At 53.6% G+C, this 25,032-nt stretch overlaps 1 protein-coding gene across 7 annotated transcripts in view; it reads left to right on the forward strand.

Annotated features, from left to right (window-relative positions):
• The window catches only part of Epha8 (EPH receptor A8), a 32,934-nt gene extending 15,154 nt beyond the window's left edge, over positions 1-17,780 (forward strand). Inside the window, exons 4-17 of one of the 7 annotated variants that reach the window (XM_008848557.2) lie at positions 5,092-5,247; positions 6,817-7,152; positions 10,337-10,461; positions 10,554-10,716; positions 11,625-11,718; positions 12,321-12,388; positions 13,055-13,219; positions 13,380-13,565; positions 13,755-13,816; positions 14,458-14,667; positions 15,140-15,289; positions 15,363-15,553; positions 15,728-15,901; positions 16,055-17,780. In XM_008848557.2, the coding sequence (XP_008846779.1) occupies positions 5,092-5,247; positions 6,817-7,152; positions 10,337-10,461; positions 10,554-10,716; positions 11,625-11,718; positions 12,321-12,388; positions 13,055-13,219; positions 13,380-13,565; positions 13,755-13,816; positions 14,458-14,667; positions 15,140-15,289; positions 15,363-15,553; positions 15,728-15,901; positions 16,055-16,169 (2,195 nt within the window). In that variant the 3' untranslated portion in view covers positions 16,170-17,780. Of the gene's footprint in view, positions 1-5,091; positions 5,248-6,816; positions 7,153-10,336; positions 10,462-10,553; positions 10,717-11,624; positions 12,162-12,320; positions 12,389-13,054; positions 13,220-13,379; positions 13,566-13,754; positions 13,817-14,457; positions 14,668-15,139; positions 15,290-15,362; positions 15,554-15,727; positions 15,902-16,054 lie in introns of those variants that run through there. The other 6 variants (XM_008848558.2, XR_607794.1, XR_607793.1 and 3 more) reach the window with 6 other exon arrangements.
• The last annotated feature ends 7,252 nt before the right edge of the window (positions 17,781-25,032 follow it).

Below are 25,032 nucleotides of genomic sequence, written 5' to 3' on the forward strand. Positions count from 1 at the left end.
AAGCACCCTCTAGGGTACCCACCTGTCTGTGGTTTGTTCCATTAGTATGTGTCCAGAACGACAGCCACTCTCATGCTCTGTCACAGACATCCTGTGTCTCCCAGCTTGTGGCCTGAAAACTCTAACCACCACCCAGCTGCCTTTGTATCCTGGCTCCTCCCAGGGCCTCTTACTGGTCCACTGAGGAACGCAGGTATCGTAGGTGCATCTCAAGGCCAGAGAAAATATGGGTGAGGGGAGGTGTCACCTTCTCAGCCCCTGTGCTGGTAAGAGGTGGCTTTGGAACCTGAAGTCAGGTCTGTGTTGTTTTAACCAGGAGATGGAAGCTTGACCTGGCCCTGTCCACCTCCCCCGCAACATCAGCATCTTCCCCTGCAGGGCTGACCCCACATTCAGGTGGGGGGAATGCTTTGCCTCAGTGGCAGTATTTCCAGTATACCCTTAACACTTAGGTCAGTTACTCATACACTGAATACTTGTGTGTCTGGGCATGGAGGTCCAGGAAGGGGAATCCCTGCCTTTGGGGAGTTCATGCATTCCCATTTTTACAACAGCCCTTAGTAAGGTGCCATGCCCACAGTTTGCACATGAGACAAACTGAGGCCCCCACATATAAATAGCACAGTGGGTCTGGTCCCAGGCTACTTCTCCTTCTGTCCACAGAGCCCTTCTTTCATATTCTGGTGGCTAGCGACAGGTACCATAATGACCAGGCAGGCTAGCCAGTGACACCCACTCAGGGCAGCTGTGGCTCCCAGTTCCAGATGGCACCAGAAAGTACAAATACTCCAGTTGTTGGTCCTACAAGCATCAGGATACACTGGGCTGCAGGAGGGCTTCGGAAACCCCCTTTTGGCAGAAGTGGGAAGTGAGGCAGGGCAAAGCTCTGGGTGGGGATTCCTCTGTGGCTAGGAAAGGCCAAGGCCGAGCCCACTGCCTGCTGCTGCCAGCCCATTAATAAAAAATAACAAAGACACGCAAGGCAGGGTTAGGGAACTGCAGCATGTTTTGAGTTTTACATTTAAATCATAATACAGCATAATTATGCTAGTTGCAAGATAATTACAGGTTTTATAAAAAAAATAAATAACAGTTCACAGTACACCGCAGGCAGAGAGATGGGGATGGACTGCGAGTTGGAGTGGCACATGGAGGGACATTCCTCAACCCTGCTGGTGGCATCTGTGACACCCCCTGTCACCCCGTTTGGAAGGAGCAGCACAGGATCCTAACTGGGGCCCTCACAGGGTGCCAGACCAGAAGCCTTTCAGGTCCCCATCCCTCAGCCCCTCCTCCACGACAGCTTAGGAGAGGGCAAATGGGACCAAGCAGGAGCTGGGAGTGGCATGGGGCCTTCCTGGCCACTCGGGACAGCCTTACGAACGTCACTGGTGTCTCTGTGATCCTCTGTTCTCTAGGGCCCCCTGGACAGTCCAAGAGCCCCCTGCTCCCTTCTGGGCAATTCTAAGCAAACAGATGAGAGGAAGGCTAGAAGAGAGGTCCTGCTGTCCAGCCTTGAGTCCCCTTCCTTCCCATGGAAACAGAAGGGTCTGGAGTCTTGAGATCTGTATCGGTGCTGGGCATGGTACAGACTTCGTCATCCCACCTCTGGGCATCCTGAGAGTCTCCCAGAAGGTGGCTGGCAACCCTGCGTTCTGTATCTGAAGACTGCAAACTCCAGAAAGGCTAAGTCAGGTCATCTGGCTTTTCAGAGGCCTGGCTGTGATTGCTGTTAGGCCTCAGAGACCTATGGGAAAATGCTGGAGCCACAGTTTAACAGAGATAGCGGCCCAGAGAGGTAAAAGGACTGGCCCAGGGGCACAGAGTAAGGTTTGACGGGTGGGCCTCATGTCTCCCAAATCTGAGCAACAAGCTCCCAGTTCCAGACTCAGTGACCTCCCTAGTCACTTGCTGTCACTCCTTCCCTCTACCAACTCCCAGGAAGAGGAGTGCTCTTAGAGCATCACCCCCAGAATGGCAGGGGGAGCCTGAAGCCCAGCAGTCCTAGCCACCACCGTCCCCATCACCTGGACGCAGAATGTAAATCACCCTTGGGGGCCCTAATCATTTTTCTATAAATATCAGAGGCTCATTCGGAGGCGAGCAGGAACAACGAGCTCTTTTGCCTTCCTGCCTGTGTTTAAAATCTGATTTAGAATTAATTTCCTTTGATCGTCCACAGGCGGACACCTTATTTGTCAAACCTCAGCCTTCACGCGGGGGAGCAAAGAGGTGGCCGAGGCCACAGGCAGCTGCCAGCCTGACAGGCGGCCTGGGCAAGGTGCCCTCGGCAGGTCAGTGGCCCCTCCTGGCCCACGGCCTGCAGCTCTGGCCCTCAAATACTCCGGAAACACCCTGGGTCATCAGGCAAGACCAGGCCCCGGCCCGGAGCGCCTCCATCTGTCCCAGCTACTAATTCCCAGCCCAGCCTCCAGGATTCAAGGCTCCCTGAGGCCTGGTGATTAGTATTCTTATTAAAGATGATTTTATTTTCACCGCGTGGATTAATCTGGCCTTGACACGTGATAGCCATATGGGTATTAGCGGAGCAGGAGGGAACTGCCTACTGGTGAATGACAGGAAGACATGGCCACCTCTAAGTTCAGGGGGCCGAGGAGAGCCGGGTGGGGGCCAGGCTGGACGGTCCCCACCTGGCTTCGTGTCATCCCTGGCTGGGAAATCAGGCAAAGCACCAAAACCCTCTGAGGCTGTTTCCTCTTCTGCCAAGAGGTTATGTAGGGAGTGTAGCACAGTGACAAGAGTGCTCCTGAGCCTGTGGAGGGTCCTAGGTTCCATCCTCAGCACTCAGAGAGAGTAAGAAGAAGAGACAGACAGACAGACAGGAGGCATGCATCCAAATACAGCAACCATGTCAGGTACTCCCTGATCCTGAATCGAATCCGCTCATGTGACCCTTACTACAGCCCCAAGGTGGCACTCTTGCTGTTCCCATTTGACAGATAAAGAAACTGAGGTCCAGTGCTGTGCCTCATGTCACTTAGCCCAAATGAAGGGTTAGGCCAGAAAGGGACCCAGTCACTCCCCAGTGTCCCCTTACCTCCTGAAGACTGGATGGGCTGCTGACAGCCAAAGACTTGCTGATGGCTGTTGCAAGGTTGTCACCTTGTGCGTCCTTAGTGCTGTGCCACACTAGGTGACCCTTCAGGCTTACTTGTCTGTTTGTTGGTGCTCTAAAAGTTGTCTGGACAGAACCAGCTCCTCTGCTCCAAGTCCCTAGGGGAAGGGCAGGGGGTTGGGGCATGAATGGAGGAGGAACAACACACCACGTGGGCCTGGAGGTCGCAGCAGAGTGTCTGTTACAGCAGTGAGATCACCTTTGTTCAGCACACCCACAGGTCCAGCACAGAGGTGCTGAGGACTTGCATACTTCGTGCTGACTGAGCAGCCTTGACGGCTTCCAGCGTCCCCAAGAGCCTGGCACCTGGCTGCACCCCAAGAAAGGCCTCTGTTCCCTGAGCCCAAACACAACTAGTCCTGAACCTTCTTGGAGTCCTTTAGAATGGAGCAGGTACCTCAAAACAGGGGCACAGTGTCCCCTAACCGCACAAACATTGAGGTCTTCCAGCCCAGCAGTCCCAAGCCTCTAAAGACGCTAAGGGTCATCATTTCCCTGGGCTGTCGGTTTTCTGACAAGTCTGCAGAGTTTTAGAAATTAGCCTGATTTTAGCTAGCGTAATAAAGAGATCTGATCAACACCCAGAGATGCAGTGCTCTGAAATGATGTTTTTAAATAAGACTTCTCAGGAGGATTGACTTTTCTGGAATGGGATTTAGTGTAGAGCGAATACCACTGCTGACCCTGTGACCAAAGGCTTCAGCTCTGACAACAGAGCTGGGCACATCCTGGCTGTGTGGCCTTGGGTCCTTCCCCTGGACCCTCCAGGGCGAGTCACATAGCTTCTGCTCTGGGCCATGTGCTGGGGGTTTTGAATGGATCCCAGAAGAGGAATTCAGCAGGTGGGTAAGGGAGAAAAAGACATCCTGGGAAAAAGGTCTAGCAAGTGCCAATGCCCTGAGGCCTGCAACGTGTGAGGAATGACCAGGTCTTCGGTCTAGCCTGAGCATGGGATGAGGTGGTCTTTGGCTTGACTGTGGATGTCAGGGGTGCTTGTTTAGAGTCCCAAGGGGTTGGTCAGGCAGGCAGGGCCACCAAGGGGCAGAGTAAGATCCCCTTAACCTGCCTGACCTGTTCTTGCCTTCCAGAACTCATATATTCCCTCCTCCTTGGGAAGGGCTCCTACTACTGTTCTTTGTGACTCCCTCGCCCTCCTTTCCTCCTGAGCGTGATCTGGTCTGTGTTTGCTATGCATTTCCCAGTTCAACATGTCAGCCCGAGATGTCAGGGTGTGCAGCTCCATTTAGGACAGAGTCTCCCGCTGCTAAGCGATCTGACTGGCAGCTGGGTGTGGGAAGGCAGGCAAGGCTGGAGGCTGCCACTGTTGTTAGGTGACAGGTGAAGCAGGTGGCTGCTGTAGCAGAAAGGGTCAATCAGAAGACAAGCCTCTGGCAGCAGAGATGACAGGGTGGCGGGTCTTGGGGCAATAAAGCCTGTATTTTCTTTCTTTTAACCAAGGAGCTTTCGAAGCAGAGAGTACCAGGCCCCGGCCAGGGGCATTGCTAACCTGGGGTCTGCAGTGGGGCTAGGAAGATGGCTGTTATGGGGAGGCTCCTTATCTGTCCAGGTCTGGGCCTTGTGCGAATTTGTCCTCACAACCTCCATTTCTTTTATATCACCCGTCGCACCCATCATTTTGACCCCACTTTGATTCCCAGCTGCTTGGCCCCTGTCCCTATCATTGTCCCTTGTAGGACAGACTCTGAGGCTGAGGAGGGTAGGTGGAGTCTTGGGGTGCCAACTTTGAGACTGGAACACACATCAAGGTCCTAGCCCAGCTCTGCCCCTGGCATGCTCTGCAACCCTGTGGAAGTCACACACCCTGTTCATGCTCTGTCCCTCCATCTGGTCAGCAGGAGAGCAACACATGGTGGCAGCTCTGTCCCTCCAGGACCCCCAGTTCACGGGGAGGCCCACCCCAAGACCTTCCCCTGCAGCTGCCTTTTCCTCCACAGCCTGTGAGCTGGGCTTCTACAAGTCGGCCCCTGGGGACCAGCTGTGTGCCCGATGCCCACCCCACAGCCATTCTGCAACACCTGCTGCCCAGGCCTGCCGTTGTGATCTCAGCTACTATCGTGCAGCCCTGGACCCACCATCTGCAGCCTGCACCCGTGAGTACTGCTTGGTCACAGCTCCCCTGCTAGGATCCAAGGGGCTCAGGAACCAGGTGTCTGTGGATGGAGTAAGGGCAGTTTGGGGTTGGGGACTCTGACTCCTCAGCACTGAGCTTGACCTCTCTGGAGTCTAGTTATGGTTCCCTGCCATCTTCCTGGGGACATCTTTCCATCCTTCCCTCAGTCTCTGTCTTCTCTGGAAGAAACATTCAAACTGGGCTCCTGTGTTCCTTGGCACAGGGTGACGTTGGTCATCTTCTGGCAGCAATGCCAATGTCCTGGGGCTAGGTGGGCAGGCCCTGGTGCTCAGAAGGGTGGGAGTCAGAGCAGCATCCCCACCTCCCCATCATTCTAAACCAGACAACAGGAGCTGTGAATGCTGGAGGCTGCGTGTGTATACATGTGTGGGCGTGTGTGTATATGTGCGTGTGTGTATGTGTACGTATATTGGCAGCTGCTCCCACAGATGTTGCCTTTGTGCCTGCATGTGAGTGTGCAATGTGCACTTGTACTCGTGTGTATGAAGGATTCTCAGGTAGATATAAGACACAGGACACCCGAAGGACTTCTGAGCTTGAGCAAGCATATTGTGTGAGCTCAGCATGTCCACGCCTACAGGTAAGAATGTGCCTGGAGTGTGTGTGTGTGTGTGTGTGCCCTGAAGGACTCTGAAGGACATGGGACTGTCTTGGCACTGCTGCTGCTCCTTGGTTTTGCCCCCACCCACCAGGACTGCTCAGCCTCCTCCAGCCTGAGGCTTAGCATTCACCAACCCCTGTCGTCACAGCCTGCTTCAGAGGGCCCCAACTGATTTTACCTTGAAATTGCTGCAGCCACAAACCGTCCTCCCTTGCCTCTCTCCATCACCACCCAGCCCCAGGCTTCCTGCACAGGCGGCCCAGGGCTTGAGGGTGCTCACACCCATATGTGCCATGGGCACACACGTACCATCCTAAGACCATGAGACTGGGAATCTAAGGTCCTAAATTTTCAGCTTGGAAATTCTTCTCCGTAGACTGCAAGAGCTCAGGGTTCTGAGAGTGCACATCTGGTCTCTCATGGCCAAGATTCTCAGCCTGGCATTGTGAGCCCTGGGGTCCCCTACTTTGTACCTCCCCAACTCAACTGCTGTGGGAAGTCTACACAGCCATATCAACTCCCTGCCCCTCTATCCAGACTCTGTGCTGCTCAGCCTGAGGCCTTATGTGCCAGGGGTAAGGCAGGGCTGCATGGTGCCCACAGCCTGGTGGATACACAGCAGACTTCCTGGGCCACACTTTGTCCCACGGCGAATGCAAGGTGGCATTTTGCATTAGCACAGCACAGGGGTGTGGGAATGGAGGCAGAGTGGATATGATCAAGCATTCCACACACAGCATGGCTGCTGTGGGTCCTTCTGGCTCTGAATGGGAATTGTGGGAAACACATCCCATGGAGGTTCACGCTCCTGTCTCAGGTACCCTGGGAACTTCTGATGGATAAATTGGATGTGACCTCTTAGTTAAGGGGCAGATATGATGGGGAGCCTGGGCAAGTGCCACCCCCATCCATCACCCTCTCTCCCAGGCCCACCCTCGGCACCAGTGAACCTGATCTCCAGCGTGAATGGTACATCTGTGACTCTGGAGTGGGCCCCTCCCCTGGACCCGGGTGGCCGCAGTGACATCACCTACAATGCTGTGTGCCGCCGCTGCCCCTGGGCCCTGAGCCACTGCGAGGCATGTGGGAGCGGAACCCGCTTCGTGCCGCAGCAGACAAGCCTGGCACAGGCTAGCCTGCTGGTGGCCAACCTGCTGGCCCACATGAACTACTCCTTCTGGATTGAGGCCGTCAATGGTGTGTCCAACCTGAGCCCGGAGCCCAGAAGTGCAGCTGTGGTCAACATCACCACGAACCAGGCAGGTAGGCAGAGCAGCCCTGGGGGCCCCCAGCCACCAGAGCCCAGCTGTGGACTCACTGTGGGCTGTTGGGCAAGGCACTGCCTCTGCTGGCTCTGCCTTCCCACTAGGACCTGAGTAGAGGCTCTTTGTGCCTGTAGGAAAGCAGAACACATCCTGTGAGCAGGAGAAACCTAGAAAGCACAGTCTCCCTTAGTGGGTCATAAGACTGGGTTCCAGAACTTTCCATGTCTGTATCTCTGATTCATTCCTGGCACATGGGCTTTGTGCATGCTAGACAAGCTCTGTACCAGCTGAACAACATCCCCAGCACTACCCCAAGCCCCAGGTATCATCACTTTAACACCCATTTTCGGAGCAGCATTGCTGCCCGGGTGGATTTGGTGTATTGGGATCAGGACTGTTCACCTACTTCTGGCCAGTTGGGCTGAATTCAGCTCTTAGAGGCTTTTTCTTTCCAAACTCTGGTGGGTCTTGCCTGTCAAGTGGCAGCCTGACCTAAAAGTCATGTGGGGGCTGGAGAGACAGCTTCCCATGAACATTTCCAGGACCCCAGTGCTCCTCCCTACTATTCCCTAGCACACAAGCCTGGCTCAGAAAGATACCCTTTGCCACCACGTAGAAAGTGTGATGGCTCAGTGACATCTGTCCAGGAGATGCCCTTTTCACCCTGCCCTCCCATCCTCCTTCAATATTCAGGAATAGCAGACCTGAGCCCGGAGCGCAGAGCCCTGCCCTGCCACCTATTAACAGGGCCACAAAGGCACGTGGCTGACTAGGCCAGAGTAGGGGAAGAGCAGAGAAACCAGCAGCATTTGGGCAGTACCCATGTGCTCCTCCTCAGGAGAAGAAACACACACACACACACACACACACACACACACACATACACACACACACGCACACATAAGCCCATGCATTGTTCCTGCCCACAGGCCTTCTCCTGGCAGAGCCACTCAGTTGAAGCTGCCAGTCTTCTCCCCTCAGCACCCTGGCCACATGCAGCATGCACTCTTCCTATTCTGACCCCCACTCTCCATCTACCTGCCAGCCATCCTTGGAGCAGCTTGCAGGGGCTGAAGGTCTCTAGCCAGATCCCCTCCCCAACCCTTCACACCTCCCCCCACTGCTGTCTCTGTTGGGTCATCTTGCCTGGCTGAAGACCTTGAGTTCCACCTTCAGACAGATAGCTCTCAATTTGGGTCACCTTTGTAGACCTGTTCTCAGGATCCAGCAGAACTCCACCCCTCTCCTACACCCCCCAGGACCCCCATCTCAGGCCACCATTCACTGGGCCACTCAAGACCCAGCCCCATTGTCACCTTTGACTTGTACATGCCATCTCTGACCACCAGCACGTCTCACTGTCTCCCTACACAGGGACCACCTCCACCCTGTGCTCTCTTCTGGGACTACCCAGCAGCCTGTTTCACTCAGCCGTGAATGTTCTGTGCCAGTATCCTGAGTGGGCTTTCTAAAGAGAGATGCCAGGCTGTGTGCAACCCTTGAGAGCTTGAGCTAGGCATTCTTGCAAGTCAGAATTCCCACTTAGGCTTGGCTCCTTCCATCTTCCTGCCCTGTCCCGTGCCTTGTGCTTTGGCCCATACTTTGTAGCCACACTGCCTCTGGTCCCTAACCATGAACTAGGAGCCCTTCCTGACAGTGTCTTGGCCTTGCTTCCCCTGAGGGATGGGACCTCCCCTAACCTGGCCCTGTTGTTCCGTGACTGGTTCCTTCAGTCCTCAGCACAGCAGTTCCCCACTCTGGGCCCACCTTGAGTATGGCAGCTGCAGGGGGTCCAGTTGCTTCTCTCCTCACACTCCTAGCACTGACCCCTGAAACTACCCATCAGCTGGCTTTATAATCTTCCTCCTGGCTCTGAGGTAGATGGCCAGCCCCTGGAGGACTGTCTTGGTCACCACAGCTTCCCGGTGCTAGCTCCATGTCTCCCTATGCCAAGCACCCAGGAGGTGAAGGGGTAAAAGCCCATAGCCCTGAGCTGAGGTCCTCCTGCCTGTCTGTGGCCCTCAGTCCTTCATCTCTTTCCCTGAGCCTTCTGGGCTCTAATGGGCTCCCACACAACCTCACTCATACCTGTCTGTAAGCTTGGGTTGCCCTGCCCCACTCCCAAGGACACCCCATGTCCCTCATCTTCAGGAGACACACCCCTAATCCTCACCCATTCTTGGCAAGTGATGCCCCACCAGCTTCCCTTTACCAGTGGGGAGCCTGAGGCCTGGGCACCACAAGTGACTTAGCCAGAACCCTGGCTGGTGAGAAAGAGCCCACCTCACAGCCACCAGCTCCCACACCTGACTCCCCTATTCCAGGCCTTTCTGTGTGCTCTACAGGGGTTTCCTGATTTTTTGAGTCAGAGTCTCCAGCAACAGCATCTATTGTGTACCAACTGTGTGCAGTCCCTGCCCTCAAGGAGCACTCAAGACACCTGACATAGGAAGAGCTGGCCAGAGGGGCAGGCGGCGGCCTGGGAGTGTAGACAGAGTCAACTAGGGTGAACAGGAGGGAGTGAGAAGCCTGAGGGATGGGGGTGGGGTGGAGACTGGCACCTAGGGGTGGTTCCTGTTTTTGAGACAGTCTCACTCTGTAGCCCAGACTGGCCTTGAATTCACATTAATTCTCCTGCCTCTGCCCTGAGTGCTGGGATTACAGGCAGGAGCCACCATGTCCATCTTGGTTCTTTCTGTTTAGCCTTGGCTGTCTCTGTATGTGACTTCCAAGCAGACTCAAAATAGCACAGGGTGAAGATGAAGCAGAGGGTAGGGAGCTGGGGCACTTCTTGTGTCCAAAGAACCCCTAAACTCAGATGGGCCTGCTCAGAGCATGCCTCTCCCCTTGGGGTCCAGAGCTGTCCAAGACAGGATTCCAGCTCTGGTCTTTCCTCAGTCATACCTGGAGCACCTGCCTCACCTAGGCCTCTGCTGGGGACGAAGGTCCTAGGGCAACCAGGCTTGGCTAAGTGCAGCCAGCTGCCCATCCTAGCCCAGAACTAGATTGTACTGTTGGGCTGGACCAAGAGAATAGCCCAGGAGGCAGCTAGTGACTTGACAAGGCACTAGGGCTGTTGACTATCCTGGAGCAGAGGCAGGAAGGTCAGCAAACTGAGCCAGGAGTCACTGCAGGGCCTGAGCATGGCCCATACTTGGTCTGATGGGCAACTACCATCCTAGCTCCATCCCAGGTGGTGGTGATCCGGCAGGAGCGGGCAGGACAGACCAGCGTGTCACTGCTGTGGCAGGAGCCAGAGCAGCCCAACGGCATCATCCTAGAGTATGAGATCAAGTACTATGAGAAGGTTCGTGAGGTTCCAGAAGGTGGATGGGTAAGGAGCTGACAGGTGAGACCACAGAGACCTATGGCCTCACTGACTTCCCCTCCCCTGGACAGGACAAGGAGATGCAGAGCTATTCCACCCTCAAGGCCATCACCACCCGAGCCACCGTGTCTGGCCTCAAACCAGGCACACGCTACGTGTTCCAGGTCCGAGCCCGCACCTCAGCAGGCTGTGGCCGCTTCAGCCAGGCCATGGAGGTGGAGACCGGGAAACCCCGTGAGTGCAAGGAGCGGGAGGGCAGACAGGGAACCTGTCGCCATGCCAGGCTGAATCCACAGGAACCCTGCTCTCAGTATCCCACCAAGGTGGGAAACTGAGGCTCAGAGAACAAGAGGCACTTACCGAAGGCCACAGAGTGGCTGGCAGCTCCATCACCTGCAGATCTCTCCAGAGACCTCAGTGACGTCCTTGCCAGCAGGTAACCTTACAGGTGTCCCAGGGACATTGCTCAGGGGCTCATGTTCTCCATAGCTTCTAGGAGTCCCTCATGTATATTCTGGGACCTGCAGTGTCTGCAACACCTGAGGGCTTGTCAGAAATACTAGTTCCCAGGCCTGGTACCCTGAATCAGAAACTGAGAACGGGCTCAACAGCCGGGGTTTGCACCAGCCCCAGGGTGACTACATGGGAGCCACTGACCTAGAAGCTGATTTCTTTGCCCACCCCAGGCTCTAGCCACCTGGGTCCTCCTTCATACAGGAAGGAGAGAGTGAGTGCTCACTTGGCACCCCCCAGCACCCGTGTATTCTAAGTGCTCACAGGTCACCTTGAGACAGAAGGTGGCAGTCCTGCCCCCTTCATCTCATTTACTGTATGTTTTCAGGTAAGTTGCTAAAGTTCTCTGAGCCTCAGATAGGCTGTACATACCAACCCCCACTCAGAAGGGCTGAGGAGAGGGTCCTCTGAGGTCTGCAGATGTATCTCTCACCACACTCCGGATGCTGGGAGAGTGACAGGCAGGCAGCCCAGGTGGTTTTCTCTCTTCCCTGGCTCAGAGAAGGACTCTTCTGGCATGCCCAGCTTGCATGGTCCCCAGCAGCAGTGGGAAGCAGGGCAGCCTAGTGCAGGGTGGAGCAGGAACGGAGGGCTGGCTGTTGGCAGAAAAGGGCCTGGCCTGCCCACAGGGCCCCGCTACGACACACGGACCATTGTCTGGATCTGCCTGACGCTCATCACGGGCCTGGTGGTACTCCTCCTCCTGCTTATCTGTAAGAAGAGGTAGGTACTCCTTTGCCCTACTCCTGAGCTCTGCACCCCACTCTGCCCCCAGCCCCACTGAGCCAGTGTGCCCCATGTGCCTGGGTAGACTTACTTATAAATACATTAGCTCATTGTACCCTAGTGAGGTAGAGATTCTGCTGAGAACCTTGGGAACCTGCCAAGGTCACACAGCTGTACCCAGGCCTTCAAAACAGAAATCATAGACTCAGTCTATCTCCCTTCTCTCAGATTGTTCTTGAGGAAGGTGGTAGGATAGTGTTGAGTGTAGGTGTGGGACCCCAGACTGTAAGAATAGGAAGGACCCTCCCACAGATGGAGGAGTCCAGGCCAAGGAAGGTAAGGAGCTTGCCAGGGTGGCCAGAAGAGTCTGGCATGGTCTGTGTGCACCCAGCTGTGTGTGAGGGTCCGCTGCCCTAGGGAAAATTTTGAAGATTAGAATTTTGGGCCATGAGTCAGAGGACAGGGACCCTCCTGCAGGCTTGCTGGTGGCAAAAGCTGACTTGCTGGGGAAGGGGAGAACGGGAGGGGCACCCAAACTTGTCCTCTGAATGGGGTCCAGGCCGGTATGGCCCCAGCAGAGCAGTGACTGTCCCCTGCAGGCACTGTGGCTACAGCAAGGCTTTCCAGGACTCAGATGAGGAGAAGATGCATTACCAGAATGGGCAGGGTGAGTGTGTGGCCCAGGGCAGGGCTGGAGCATCCAGGTGCCCACAAGAAAGGCCGGAAGTCAAGACTGGCCAGCTTACAACTCCCTGGAGGATACCCCTGGCCAGGGAAAGACACAGCTGTGCCCACTCACACAAAGTTTGTGTGTGATTTCCAGGGTGGGAGCTCACACTCTCTTGGACAAGAACCCCTGATGCAGAGAGATTTTCAGGATCCTGTGGTAATCCCAGGAAGCAGGGAAACATGAGGGTACCTCCCTCCACACCCCACTCCATGCTCATTAGTGTCAGCCATAGTGCCCATTCCCCCTGGGCTAAAGGCAGCTTCAGACCTTTCTTAGCAGTCTTCAGGGACCCACCTTCTGTCAAAGTTGACATTTGTAAAATGTTATTTAATGGCATCACCATCCTAAGTGCAATCTTAAGATCTCAAAGACCCTAGAAGTAACCCCAGAAAGCAACAGACATGCTCAGAACTCATTGGAGACCCAGGCACAGAGCTACTTCATAGATGCCCTGCTCTTACTTGCAGAGCAAGCACTTATGGTGTACCTAATGTTTGCTATCATAGTTAGGGATTCCCAGAGACAACCGTTAACTCCCCTAAGAAATGCTGGGAGAGGGAACTTCATTCAGCAGCCACTTAGAGCCCCTTCTTGGCTCCTCAGCACCTCCACCTGTCTTCTTGCCCCTCAACCACCCCCCGGGGAAGTTTCCAGAACCCCAGTTCTATGCAGAGCCTCACAACTATGAGGAACCAGGTCGGGCAGGCCGCAGCTTCACCCGAGAGATTGAGGTGTCCAGGATCCACATTGAGAAAATCATTGGCTCTGGTGAGTCCTGGAGCTTGGAGGAAGGGGGCAGCATGGAGGGGGACCCAGGCAGAGGAGCAGGAGAGAGTGGGGGCCCTGGGGTACCTGGTGCTTGAGGCTGGGGGAAAGCTGGCCCTAGTGGGAGCTGGGTCCAACTGCCTGCCTCTCCTGGGCCCCACAGGGGAGTCTGGAGAAGTATGCTACGGACGACTGCAGGTGCCGGGCCAGCGGGACATGCCAGTAGCCATCAAAGCCCTCAAAGCTGGCTACACAGAGCAACAGCGGCAGGATTTTCTGAGCGAGGCAGCCATCATGGGCCAGTTCGAGCACCCCAACATCATCCACCTTGAGGGTGTTGTCACCCGAGGTAGGTACCGGGCAAGAGTGGCCTCACCCTGTCGGGTGCTCCTACCTATCAGGGATTGGGTCCTTCCCCTAGGTCGTCCTGACCTTGTCCCCACATCTCAGGTCACTGGATGACTCTAGAGAGGCTAGGGGACCCTGATCAGCATCCCTGCCTCCCATCCAAGCCTCCCATCTCCCCTCCCTCCTCCAGGTCGCCTGGCAATGATCGTTACAGAGTACATGGAGAACGGCTCTTTGGATGCCTTTCTGAGGGTGCGTCTGCCCCACTGGCCACAGATCAGGGAGGGTGCATGCCCATCATTGCTGTCCACACAGATGGGGTGTGTCCACCTGCTACCCACACATGGGGGTTCAATGTGGGTAGTGAGAGATAGTAAGCAGGCCCCCAAACCCATCCCAGCTTGCACCCCACATACCAACAAAAGGAGACAGGTATGAGGGGCATCTTAAGGGCCAGGCAATCAAGCTGCCTTCTAGCTCCCACCAGGAAAGTCCCGCTGATACAAGAGCCACGCTTCCCTTCCTCAGGCTAAAGGGTGTCTGTCGGGGTGCCTGTTATACCATGCCACTTGTACCTCCAGCTGGGAAGAAGGGGCTGCATTCCCAACTCTTACTACCAGGAATTCACAGGAGGCTTACAAGCCTGTGACCTAACTTCTCTGGGCCTCCATTTCTCCATCTGCAAATGGGCTACAGCTGCCCCACCGCCTCATGGGAGCCCTGTGAGCTCACAAGAGACCCAAGGAGACAGCTCCAGGGGCAGGTGTAAGCAACAGGACTCTGCCCATTGTGGATTCGCCTCTGCTCTCCAGAGAGTCATTCCTACAGGAGAACCCCCAGCCCTGAGCCGGGTACCATTCTAAAAGCCCATGCCACTCTGTGTCCCCCTGCAGACCCACGACGGGCAGTTCACTATCGTGCAGCTGGTGGGTATGCTCAGAGGAGTGGGCGCTGGCATGCGCTACCTCTCAGACCTGGGCTACATACACCGTGACCTGGCTGCCCGCAATGTCCTGGTGGACGGACGCCTGGTGTGCAAGGTTTCAGACTTTGGGCTCTCCCGGGCTTTAGAGGATGACCCCGAAGCCGCCTACACCACTGCGGTGAGTTGCCTGCACTCTCCCAGGAGCAGAGGGCATGGGCAAGTCTTCACAGCTGTCTCTAAAGCTTGGTGGGAAATCAGCTTTGTTCTAGTGTGTTCCATGGGGATCTGGGCTGAGCAGCAGGGGCTCGGGGCCACTTGGCACCAAGCACAGCCACCCCTTCAAGTCTCCTCCCCTGGCCTGAGTCATTGACCAAATGAGGACGAGGGAGAGGACTCAGGTGGGGAGGAGGAGGAATTAGAAAAGAACCAGGTGATTCCCTCCTCTTCCCCAAATGGGCCCTACCTGGTGGTTCATTCACTGGGCACCTCCATGGGCCAGACCCAGCACCGTCTTGCTTGACTTCCCAGCCGCTGAAAGAGGTGGGCTTCCCTAGAAAACATGCTTTTAGAAGATGGCTGAGAAGCAAGACCCTGCCTTGGGCTAGGGGCTAAACCCAGCCAGCCTCTCAACACTTTCACATCCATCCCAGGGAGGGAAGATCCCCATTCGCTGGACAGCGCCTGAGGCTATTGCTTTCCGCACCTTCTCCTCCGCCAGTGATGTGTGGAGCTTTGGAGTGGTCATGTGGGAGGTGTTGGCCTATGGGGAACGGCCCTACTGGAACATGACCAACCAGGACGTGAGTGCAGGGCCTGGGGCGGGGATGCAGCCTTAGGGCCCTGGCCTGAGCCCAGCGCTGTGACCTCCTCCAGGTCATCAGCTCAGTGGAAGAGGGCTACAGACTGCCGGCTCCCATGGGCTGCCCCCGAGCCCTGCACCAGCTAATGCTGGACTGCTGGCACAAGGACCGGGCCCAGCGGCCTCGCTTCTCTCACGTAGTGAGTGTTCTGGATGCACTGATCCACAGTCCCGAGAGCCTCCGGGCCACAGCCACAGTTGGCAGGTACCTGACGTCCTCCACCCAGCCCAGCCTGATCCCAGCCCTGTTCCCTCCTTCTCAGAGTTCAGTCTACCAAATGCTGGCCTGGGATAGAGGCAGAGGGTGGCCCGCCAGTGCCTATGTCCCTGGGGAAGGCTGGAGCCCTGATAGGCCCCTCACTGAGCTCTCTGTTCCCAGGTGCCCACCCCCTGCCTTTGCCAGGAGCTGCTTTGACCTTCGAGGGGGCAGAGGTGGCAGTGGGGGCCTCACCGTGGGAGACTGGCTGGACTCCATACGCATGGGCCGATACCGGGACCACTTTGCTGCTGGCGGGTACTCCTCCCTTGGCATGGTGCTGCGCATGAATGCCCAGTGAGTGAGGGGTGCGACTTGCACCCAAAAGGGCAGGGTGGGCAAGAGGGCAGGGAGCCAGAGGTGATTCCAGGGCAACTCTGGGAAGACACTGGGCTGCCTTCTTACTTCCCAGCCTCCAGGCCAAGCTGGCAGACTTTGCCTCTTTTACAGGGATGTGCGTGAACTTGGCATCACCCTCATGGGTCACCAAAAGAAGATCCTGGGCAGCATCCAGACCATGAGGGCCCAGCTGAGCAGTACCCAGGGGCCCCGCCAGCACCTCTGACTCATAGCTGCCTGGCCCTCATGCTGACTGTCAGAGTCTCTGCTGGGCCACCCAGCAGTCTGGGTGGGGCTCTGTCACAGGACCTAGAATTACAGGGGTCAGGTACCTGGGAAGGGGACCTTAGCGACTCAAGTGGCCCCCTGCCCTCCCATGGCACAGAGAGAGCCTTGTGTCTTCCAGAGTCTGGGGACTCAACACTAGAATCTCCAGTGACCTCTCCTCTCACCTGCTGCTGTGTATACGAACAGGTGATGGTAGGGGTGTGCTCTCCTAAGGTCTTGGACATGATGGGAACAATGTGGAATCACATGTCTTTGTCCCCATTTAGGCTCTAACACAGTTGTGTGTAGGTTGCAGTGGGTGTGCTTATCCATTAAGGTGGGAGCCACACCTATGACCACAGATACGGTGTCACCTATGAGGAAGCATGGCAGTATGAGTAAGGAATCCGAGTTGACACAGCCCAGTTCCCAGAACCCATGGGGACCAGGCAGAGGCTCATGTTCATGCCCCTCCCTGAATGCCTGAAGACTGGAGTCCAGGCTGCTTCAAACCACACCAGCACTAGGTCCATTGCCCCACCTGGGTGAGCCCACCATGGCTGTATCTCAGGTCTGGGTCTCCCTCCTACTTGGGGCGGGGGGGGGGCACCTGCAGCCTCCACCAGGGTTCTCCTGCTGCTCAACAGGAAAACAGGGTTTCTGGTCAGTACCTCTGGCCACCTTTCACAGAGGCATCATGGCAGGATGTGACTTGGCTGCCTGGCCATCCTCTCCCATGTCTAATGCCCCTTCCTAACCTTGCACTGCCCAGCCCTCTGCCTCTGTCGATGCTGGGAGCAGTAGCACAGCGCAGAGCCTCTGAGCCCCAGGCCTGCCCCTTCCTATATCACATGGGGAGGCCCATAGAGGGGTATGCCTTGTCCAAGGTCACATAACCAAATTTCACAGTTGGGGCCCCTTTCCTCCTAGCCCAGATCTCTTCTCCCCATCTACTACTTGACACAGACAGCTAGGGCAGAAGAGGCCTGGGAAGCCCATCTCCCACAAGCTGACCCCTCCCCCCACAACACATACTTAACGGCCCACCAGGGTATGTAAATATCTTTTTTCTACCATGTCAGAATATTTTTTTCCTCACTCCTGACAATGCAAAAATGGTCTTCAAAGCACATGCAAAGCACCCCGGGTGAGAAAACTATCCTGGGGGAGTTAGGGCCCAAAGAGCCCCCACCCCAGGGGGAAGGGAAGTCCCCTCCCCTGCCCAACTCTACCCACAGCCAGCACAGCACCTCAAGAGACACCAGCACTGAGCCCTCTCCCTCCTGCAATAATTCAGGGGCCTCAGCCCTGCCTAGGTGCCACGGCCAGCTCTGGCGTCTCTATATATTATAATACTATGTAGCCAAGCTGCCCTCCCTTCCTATGGAAGTGGGAAACATGGTCAGGACACGAGCAGGGGGTGGGGAGACACCCTGTCTTCCACCCCACCCCACCCCACTCACCCAGTTTCTGGACTCGGGGTCTTCAGGCAAGGCCTCTGGTGTGGGCCTCTCTTGGGGGCTCCTGGGGCCTGCCTCTCTGTGGCCCCCATCCTCAGTCTGGAAGTTACCCTCGATGAGAATAAATTCTGCCTCATCTTTGCTGGTGTGCCTTGTGTTTTCAGTCCTGCCCCTTGGAGAGGGGGCAACCTTCTGCCAGGCTCCAGTAATGTGTGCCTCAGAGCCACAGGATCCCTCCGATGCCTCTGTCCCAAGAAGTGATGCAGGGCACTCACTTCTACCACAGGCAAGCTGGTCTTGGAGAGGTCACCTTTCCCAAAGTCAAGTCTAGGATGCAGATGAACTGGCGGGGTGTACCTCCTCCCCCAGGCCAAGGTCTGGCTCCTAGACTGCAGTTGGGACTCAAACCCCAGCCGAGGCCTCACAGCTGGAGTCCTCTTCATAGGTAAGAGACACACCCCCTGGTGGGTAAAGATGGAAGGAAACGTTCATTGGAACAACTTACTAAGACTGGGGCAAGGTCTAAGAGAGGGAAAGTCTTTTCTTGTCACCTCAAGAAGCTGAGGACCCAGCAGCAGGAGCCAGGGGAGGGTGGAATCAGAACCTGGGCAGGACACAGAAACAGACGGACCCAAGGCTGTCCATTTGTGCTAAAGCCTTGGGCATTTGGGGGAGATGCCCCTGTGGTCATAGAAATAAGCACGTGAAAGCTCTCCAACTGAGGAGGGGACGAGTCCCCTCAGCTTGGGAAAGTGGGAACAGAGGATTCAGCAGGGCGCAAGCATAGTGGGAGAGGCCCAAGTTCCATGCAGCAGGAGCCTCACATGAAGCCAGACCTTCAAACTCGGCATCTCAAACACAACTCCAGACCCCTCCCTGTGATACCTGCTAATCCCTGGGAGGAAAAAGCCTTACACTTCAGACTCTATTGAGCCCCTACTCTGGGCCACAAGGGTGGACTGAGTGGAACGACACAGTGCACAAACGAGGCCTCCCAATGGGACCCGGCATGTTTAGTGTCCAGGAAATGAGCACAGGAAGATTAGAGGGGGCCAGAGAGCAGGGTGGCTGGGGCTGCCACCAAGGGTTTCCTGGAGGAAGAAGCATTTTCGCTGGCGTTGAAGGATGAGAAGGGCTGGGAAGTTCATTTTCTATGTAATCCCTGGTAGAAAGCAAGGAATTTGGAGGGAAAGAAGCAAGCTGTGTGCAGAGGTGTGGAGCCTCATCATGTGTGCAAGGGTGTGTGCACAGGCAGGGTGCAGACTTGCCATGGCAAAGTTGGCTGTGTCCCTCCAATTTAAACTGCACATTGTACTGCCAATAAAAACCACAGCAGTATTTTCACTGCAATGTGACAAGGCTGTCCCAAAACGTGTGTGGAGTACGAAGGATCCCAGAGTAGCCAAGATGATTTTGAAAGGATCGAGGAAGAAGGGAACCCAGTGTGCCAGACACCATGCTGAAGCTCAAGTGGTTAAGATCGATTCAGTCTCATCCAGAGATCAACAGGTAAAAGAACAGGGACTGTTCCTCAGAACTGAGCTCAATATCCATGAGAGTTTGACCACAGCAAGGGTGTAGTGTGATGCAGTTGAAGGATAACATTGGAATACTCTGCAGAAAAAAAGACAAAATGGGATCCTGGCACACACCACTCACAAAATAAGTGACTATAGTCTTTAAAGAAAGCTATAAAATTTTTGATAGAAAACAGCAAAATTGCTTGATAATATTAGAGGGAAAAATAAAGAGGAAGCATTAAGAGCATAAATGATAAAGGAAAATCGGATTATTTTACCAGAATCAAGAACTTCTATAGGACAAAGAAAGGAATACATGGGGTGCGGTGGTGTGCATCTGTAATCCCAGCACTCAGGAGGCAGAGGCAGGAGGCTCTCAAGTCCGAAGTTTGACCCCACATGGTGGAGGAGAGGACCAACTCCCAAAAGTTGTCTTCTGACCTCCACATGCACATTATGACACACCAAAGCATGCACTCGAGTAAGCACACACACACACACACACACACACACACACACACACACACAAATGTTTACAATTTTTATTTAAAAAGCCAAAGAAGAACTAGAAATAAAGCTCAGTAGTAGAGTGCTTGTCTACCATGTATGAGGCCTTGGGTTCCATCTCTAGCACCACAAAAATAAACAGCAACAAAAAAACTCCAAAGGATTAACTTACCAAAACTACCCATAGAAATAGGAATATGGGGACTGGAGAGATGGCTCAGTGATTAAGAGCATTGGCTGCTCTCGTAGAGGACCTGGGTTCGATTCCCAGCACCCACATGGCAGCCAACAACCATCCTTAACTCCAGTTCCAGGGGAATATGATGCCCTCTTCTGACCTCCAAGGGCATTGCAGGACACAGGTGCACTATGTCCATGCAGGCAATGCACTCATATATGTAAAATAATAAATATTTTTTTAAAAAATAAAATAAGCCAGGCGTGGTGGTGCACACTTTTAATCCCAGCTCTCGGGAGGCAGAGGCAGGTGGATCTCTGTGAGTTCAAGTCTAGCCTGGTCTACATAGTGAGTTCCAGGCCAGCTGGGACTACAAGGAGACCCTGTCTCAAAAAGACCAAAATTAATTAATTAAAATTAAATAGGAGCCAGGTGTGGTGGCACACGCCTTTAATCCCAGCACTTGGGAGGCAGAGGCAGAGGCAGGCAGATTTCTGTGAGTTCAAGGCCAGCCTGGTCTACATAGTGAGTTTCAGGACAGCTGGGGCTACAGGGAGACCCTGTCTTAAAAAGATGGAAAAAAATGGGAATATGGACGAGGTATGAATAGACAACAGAGGAATAAACGTGAATAGCCAATAAAGATTTAGAAGATTCTCAACCAATACACACAGAAATGCAATTTAGACAAACATTGAGATCATAAATGCATCCACCTGACTGGCAGTGTCAGTCTATACCTGACACAGATGAAGGTGTGGAGGGAGAAGCTCTGTTCATAAACTGCCAGGGGGTAGTGCAAATTGGCACAGCTACAATGGAGAATCATTTGGAAATGCTTAGTAAAATTTTGTTGCCGTTTGTCTTGAGACAGGGTCGCCTCTAGCTCCAACTGGTGTTGAACTCCCTATGTGGATGAGGATGACCTTTAACTTTGCATCTCCTGCCTCCACCTTCCTAGTCCTGGGATACAGGTGTGGACAGCAACCATGCCTGGCTCAGAAACACTCATTAAAATTTAAGATGAGCAGCTCTATAACCCAACCAATACTACCACAAATGTGTGCCTGCCTAGGTTAAGGTCCCTCTTTGAGAACCTGGGATGGAGATTTCCTGTACAGATAATTCATGGAGGGTCAGCTTTCAGGTGGGAGGGAAGCAGTTTTGGGGCTTAATCTATGCTCTCAAGAATCCTACACAAACAAGCCCTCTATGACTGAGCCCCACCCCCACCCCACCAGTGGTGATTGCTACCCACACGCAAATCTCAGCCTAGCATGTAACAGAAAAGCAAAGAGAAGCGAACTGTCTCTCAGCAGGAGAGCAGGAAAATAAACTCCTTAACAAGAACAATTAAATAATCTACCTCAGTTAACATGAGTAACCAGATCAACATGTGCCAGCATGGCTGAGTCTTCCAAATGTCATACGGAGAAAGAAATGAGTGACAGCCGACCAGCACGCGGCATCACCTCATTTATGTAAACCTCAGAAGCACATGTCGCAATAGGATGCAGAGGTTTTGAATGACTAACTGGATAATAACAGCACAAAGCACGGGGGACAGATAAACCTTGCCTTCATCCCCATTCTGTTTGTCCTGTTTCATTGATTTTCTTCTAAAAAAGATAGAACCCTGGAACAAATGTGGCAAAATGTGCTTAGTCTTGATGGTGACACATCAAGGGGTGATTATTTTATGACTTTTCTCCTTCTGTATGTTGAAATACTCTGATTAAAACTAAAAGTGTTTGGAGGCTAGAGACATGGCTTGATGGTTAAGAGCACTTGCTACTTTTGCAGAGGGTCAGAGTTTGGTTCCTAGCACCCACATTGGGTGGCTCATAACTGCCTGTAGCTCCAGCTCACACCCTTTGGCCTCCATGTTCACCCCCACACATGTAGTATACAGACACATACACAAACACACAAATGATAAAATAAATCTTAAAAATGTTTGAAAACCATAAGGATCTGGGTGTGATGGGACCTGCCTATAATTCTAGTACTCAGGAGACTGAGAAAAGAGGACAGCCAGCCTGGGCTACATCTCAAGACCCTGCTTCACAAAACAACAAGCATCCCAACAAAAAGCTCACAAGGAAGAATCCCAAATACAAATTCTGCTTACTTCTCTTTTTTGTAAACCTAATACTGCTTTTAAAAAAATAGATTTTGTGGGTCTGAATAGATGGCTTGGTGCTTAAAAAGCACTGGCTGCTCTTGCAGAGGACCTGGGTTCAGTTCCCAGCATTCACGTAGCAGCTAACAGCAGTTTGTAATTCCAGTTCCAGGGAATCTGATGCCTTCTTCTGGTCTTCACAAGCATTGCAGGCACAGGTGCATTTACATATATGCAGGCAAAGCACTTATATGCATTTTAAAAAATAAATTTTTTGAATAGCTTTTGTTGGAAGACCATCAGGATGGCTCATCAGATAAAGCTGACTGCCACAAAACTTGACAACCTGATTTTGATCCCTGGAACCCGAGTTGGATCCCTGGTGGAAAAAGAAAACTTGCCCCTCAAAGTTGTCCTCTGACCTCCACACACAAGCTATGGCACACGTGCTCCCTCTGCCCCAACCATACATACAATAAAATAAATAAAAATGTAAAAAAGAATTGTGTTGGCTTTTTTTTTTTTTAATCCACAGAGAGGGTTTTGAGGTGCCTAACTAGGAAAGCCCGGGGTCTCAAAAACAGCTGAGAGCGGGCCCTATGTCTCTGCTAGGGCTGTACTGTCCAGGGTCCTGGATCCCGATCGGGGAGTTGTCCAGGGTGCTGAACCCCCATTGTGGGTTCTGGTGGCACTGCAATATACCAGCAGGCCTGAGCTTTTTCCAAAATGCTTCCCATGTAGAAGGGCACAGCTCCATTTCCTGCACTCCCAAGCCCTTCCGGAGCCTCCTCATGTTTGTCCCTGGCCTTTGCCCCAGTAATCCTAGCCAAAGGGAGCATTTAAAAACACCAACCTGGGGACCGGGGAGATGGCTTAGCAGGTAAAGGTGCTTGCCATGCAGACCTGATGACCTGAACTTAATCCTCAGGATCCACAGCGTGGAAAGAAAAAACCGAGTCCTACAAGCTGCCCTCTGACCACCACAGATACACAATGGTGTGTGCACATGCGGATGTCTACACAAACACAAACGAATAAATGTAATTATAAAAATTTACAAAAACATAAACCAGATCCTGCTATGTCCCTGATTACAACCCTCCAGACACCTCTGTCGGGTTTCCGTTGCATCTGAAGCCTTCGCCTACCTCTCAGCACCCGGCGCAGCCCACTTCTGCTGCCTCTCCCACCTCCATCCCCCCCCCCATTGCCCTTTCTTTCATGTTTGGAACCTGAGAGTCTCGCATTCCCTCTTCTTTCTTCCCTGAATAGTCTTCCCCATCTCTCAAAGTCTCAGCCTGAGAAGTGACCACCAGGAGAGGCCTCCGCTGAGTCCACCTCTCACGTCCTTCTGAGCTACTGTGTTTGCTACACTCTCCACTAAGGACTTACCTCATGCATGTGTTTATTGACTTGTTTGCTTTCAGGTCCCTCCTGTAATTTACTTAGTGCTTTGACCCCAGCAGGTAGCTAACAATATTTGTCGAATAAATGAATGAATGAATGCTTATTGGACACCTGTTCTGTGACAGACCTTTCACTTTGGGTCTGTGGATTCCAGAATAAATAAGATAATCCTTGCCTTCAAGAATCTCACAGGCTGGAGAGAAAAGAGGTGCCAAATCACAGGCTTGGAATGCTGGGCTAATCCCCTTGGCTCCCATTAAAGAATTAGAAGACTTGAGTAATCCAATGGTTCATCCCTCAGTCCTTGTTTCTTTACTAAAGTACTCCAAGCCTGCTCAGAGAGGGTCAAGGACTCACCCAAGTTCACACAGCATCAGAGGCATGGTTTATATCTAAGCCCAGGCCACATCCTGTCTTGTAGTGTATATTTAAAAGAAGTCCCCAGAGCAACTTAGGGCCTCCCCTCTTCCAGACTGCAGCATGCCCTTCTCAATGCCACCAACAGAATGACCTGTTTCCCTGGGGAAAAAGTTTGAGCCAAGTTCTAGCCCAGGAGACCTCCCCCGTTCAGAGGCTATGTCTGCACCACCCTCCTTGCAATCCATCTTTTTTGGTCTCCCAGACTTCTCAATGCAGACAAAGCTGACCCTCCCACCCCAGTAGGCACCTGTCTAGGAGTCAGAGGAAGCACTCTGAAAGGTAGCCGGAGCCCTGAGCACAGCTTTCTTGTCAGGCTATGCCCATCTCTGCCTTTATCTCCTGCTCTGACTCCCAGAAAGCCACATGGCCTCTCTGACCACCAGAAAACCCTGGCAGGCCCATCCATACTTGGGCCTCCTCTCCCTCTCCTGTTGGATTAATTCCAACCCACAATACTGATCTCTACCTCTTCACCCCCCTCCCCTAACTCAGGATTAGACCCCCTGCTTCTCCAAGGTTCCACATGACCCTGGGCTTCTCCATTTACTTTGCACATTCCCTGTGGACCAAGGAAGGACTGACCCTGTGTAATCATAGCATACCCAGGCCTAGTCCAAGCATGATCCTCGAATTTGGCGTAGGATAAAAGTACCAGCAGAGAAGTTTTCACTGGATCTCCAGGCCTCCACCCTGCGGTGGGGCCAGGTTCTTATCTTTCCCCTTTCTTGTGAACTTGAGGATATCACATGGAGTCTATAGCATGGTTTCACTTGGTATATCTACCCTAAAGGCTGCTCACAAAGGCTAGAGGGCAGTATGAGGCTAAGGTGCTGGGGACAGTGTCTGTGGCTTGTTACTGCTGCCTCCAGGAGGGTAGCAGGTGGCTGTGATGGTGAGAGCCATTATGGTGGGGGAAGCTTTGTGAGCAGAAAGGGGTGGGCCCAAGGACCAAGAAGCCCAACTGCCAGAGCAGCCCTCTGTCTCGGCTCTTCTGCCTCCCACTCCCTCCCATTGATCCCCAGTGCCCAGCACCTCATGAGGACCTGCCCACATTCCCGAGAAGAGGGCTAGGGAAGGGTCAGTGCTGGTGTACAATCCACAGTCCTTGAGAGTGTGCTTTTCCATGTCTTCCATGTTGGGGTTGGTGGAAGGTGATGAATAAAAGATGGGGAGGGGGAGCTCCAGTGGCTTTAAAAGGGATGTGAGGA

The sequence above is a fragment of the Nannospalax galili genome, unplaced genomic scaffold, assembly GCF_000622305.1.
Source record: "Nannospalax galili isolate Female #2095 unplaced genomic scaffold, S.galili_v1.0 scaffold184, whole genome shotgun sequence".
Taxonomy (NCBI): Eukaryota; Metazoa; Chordata; class Mammalia; order Rodentia; family Spalacidae; genus Nannospalax; species Nannospalax galili.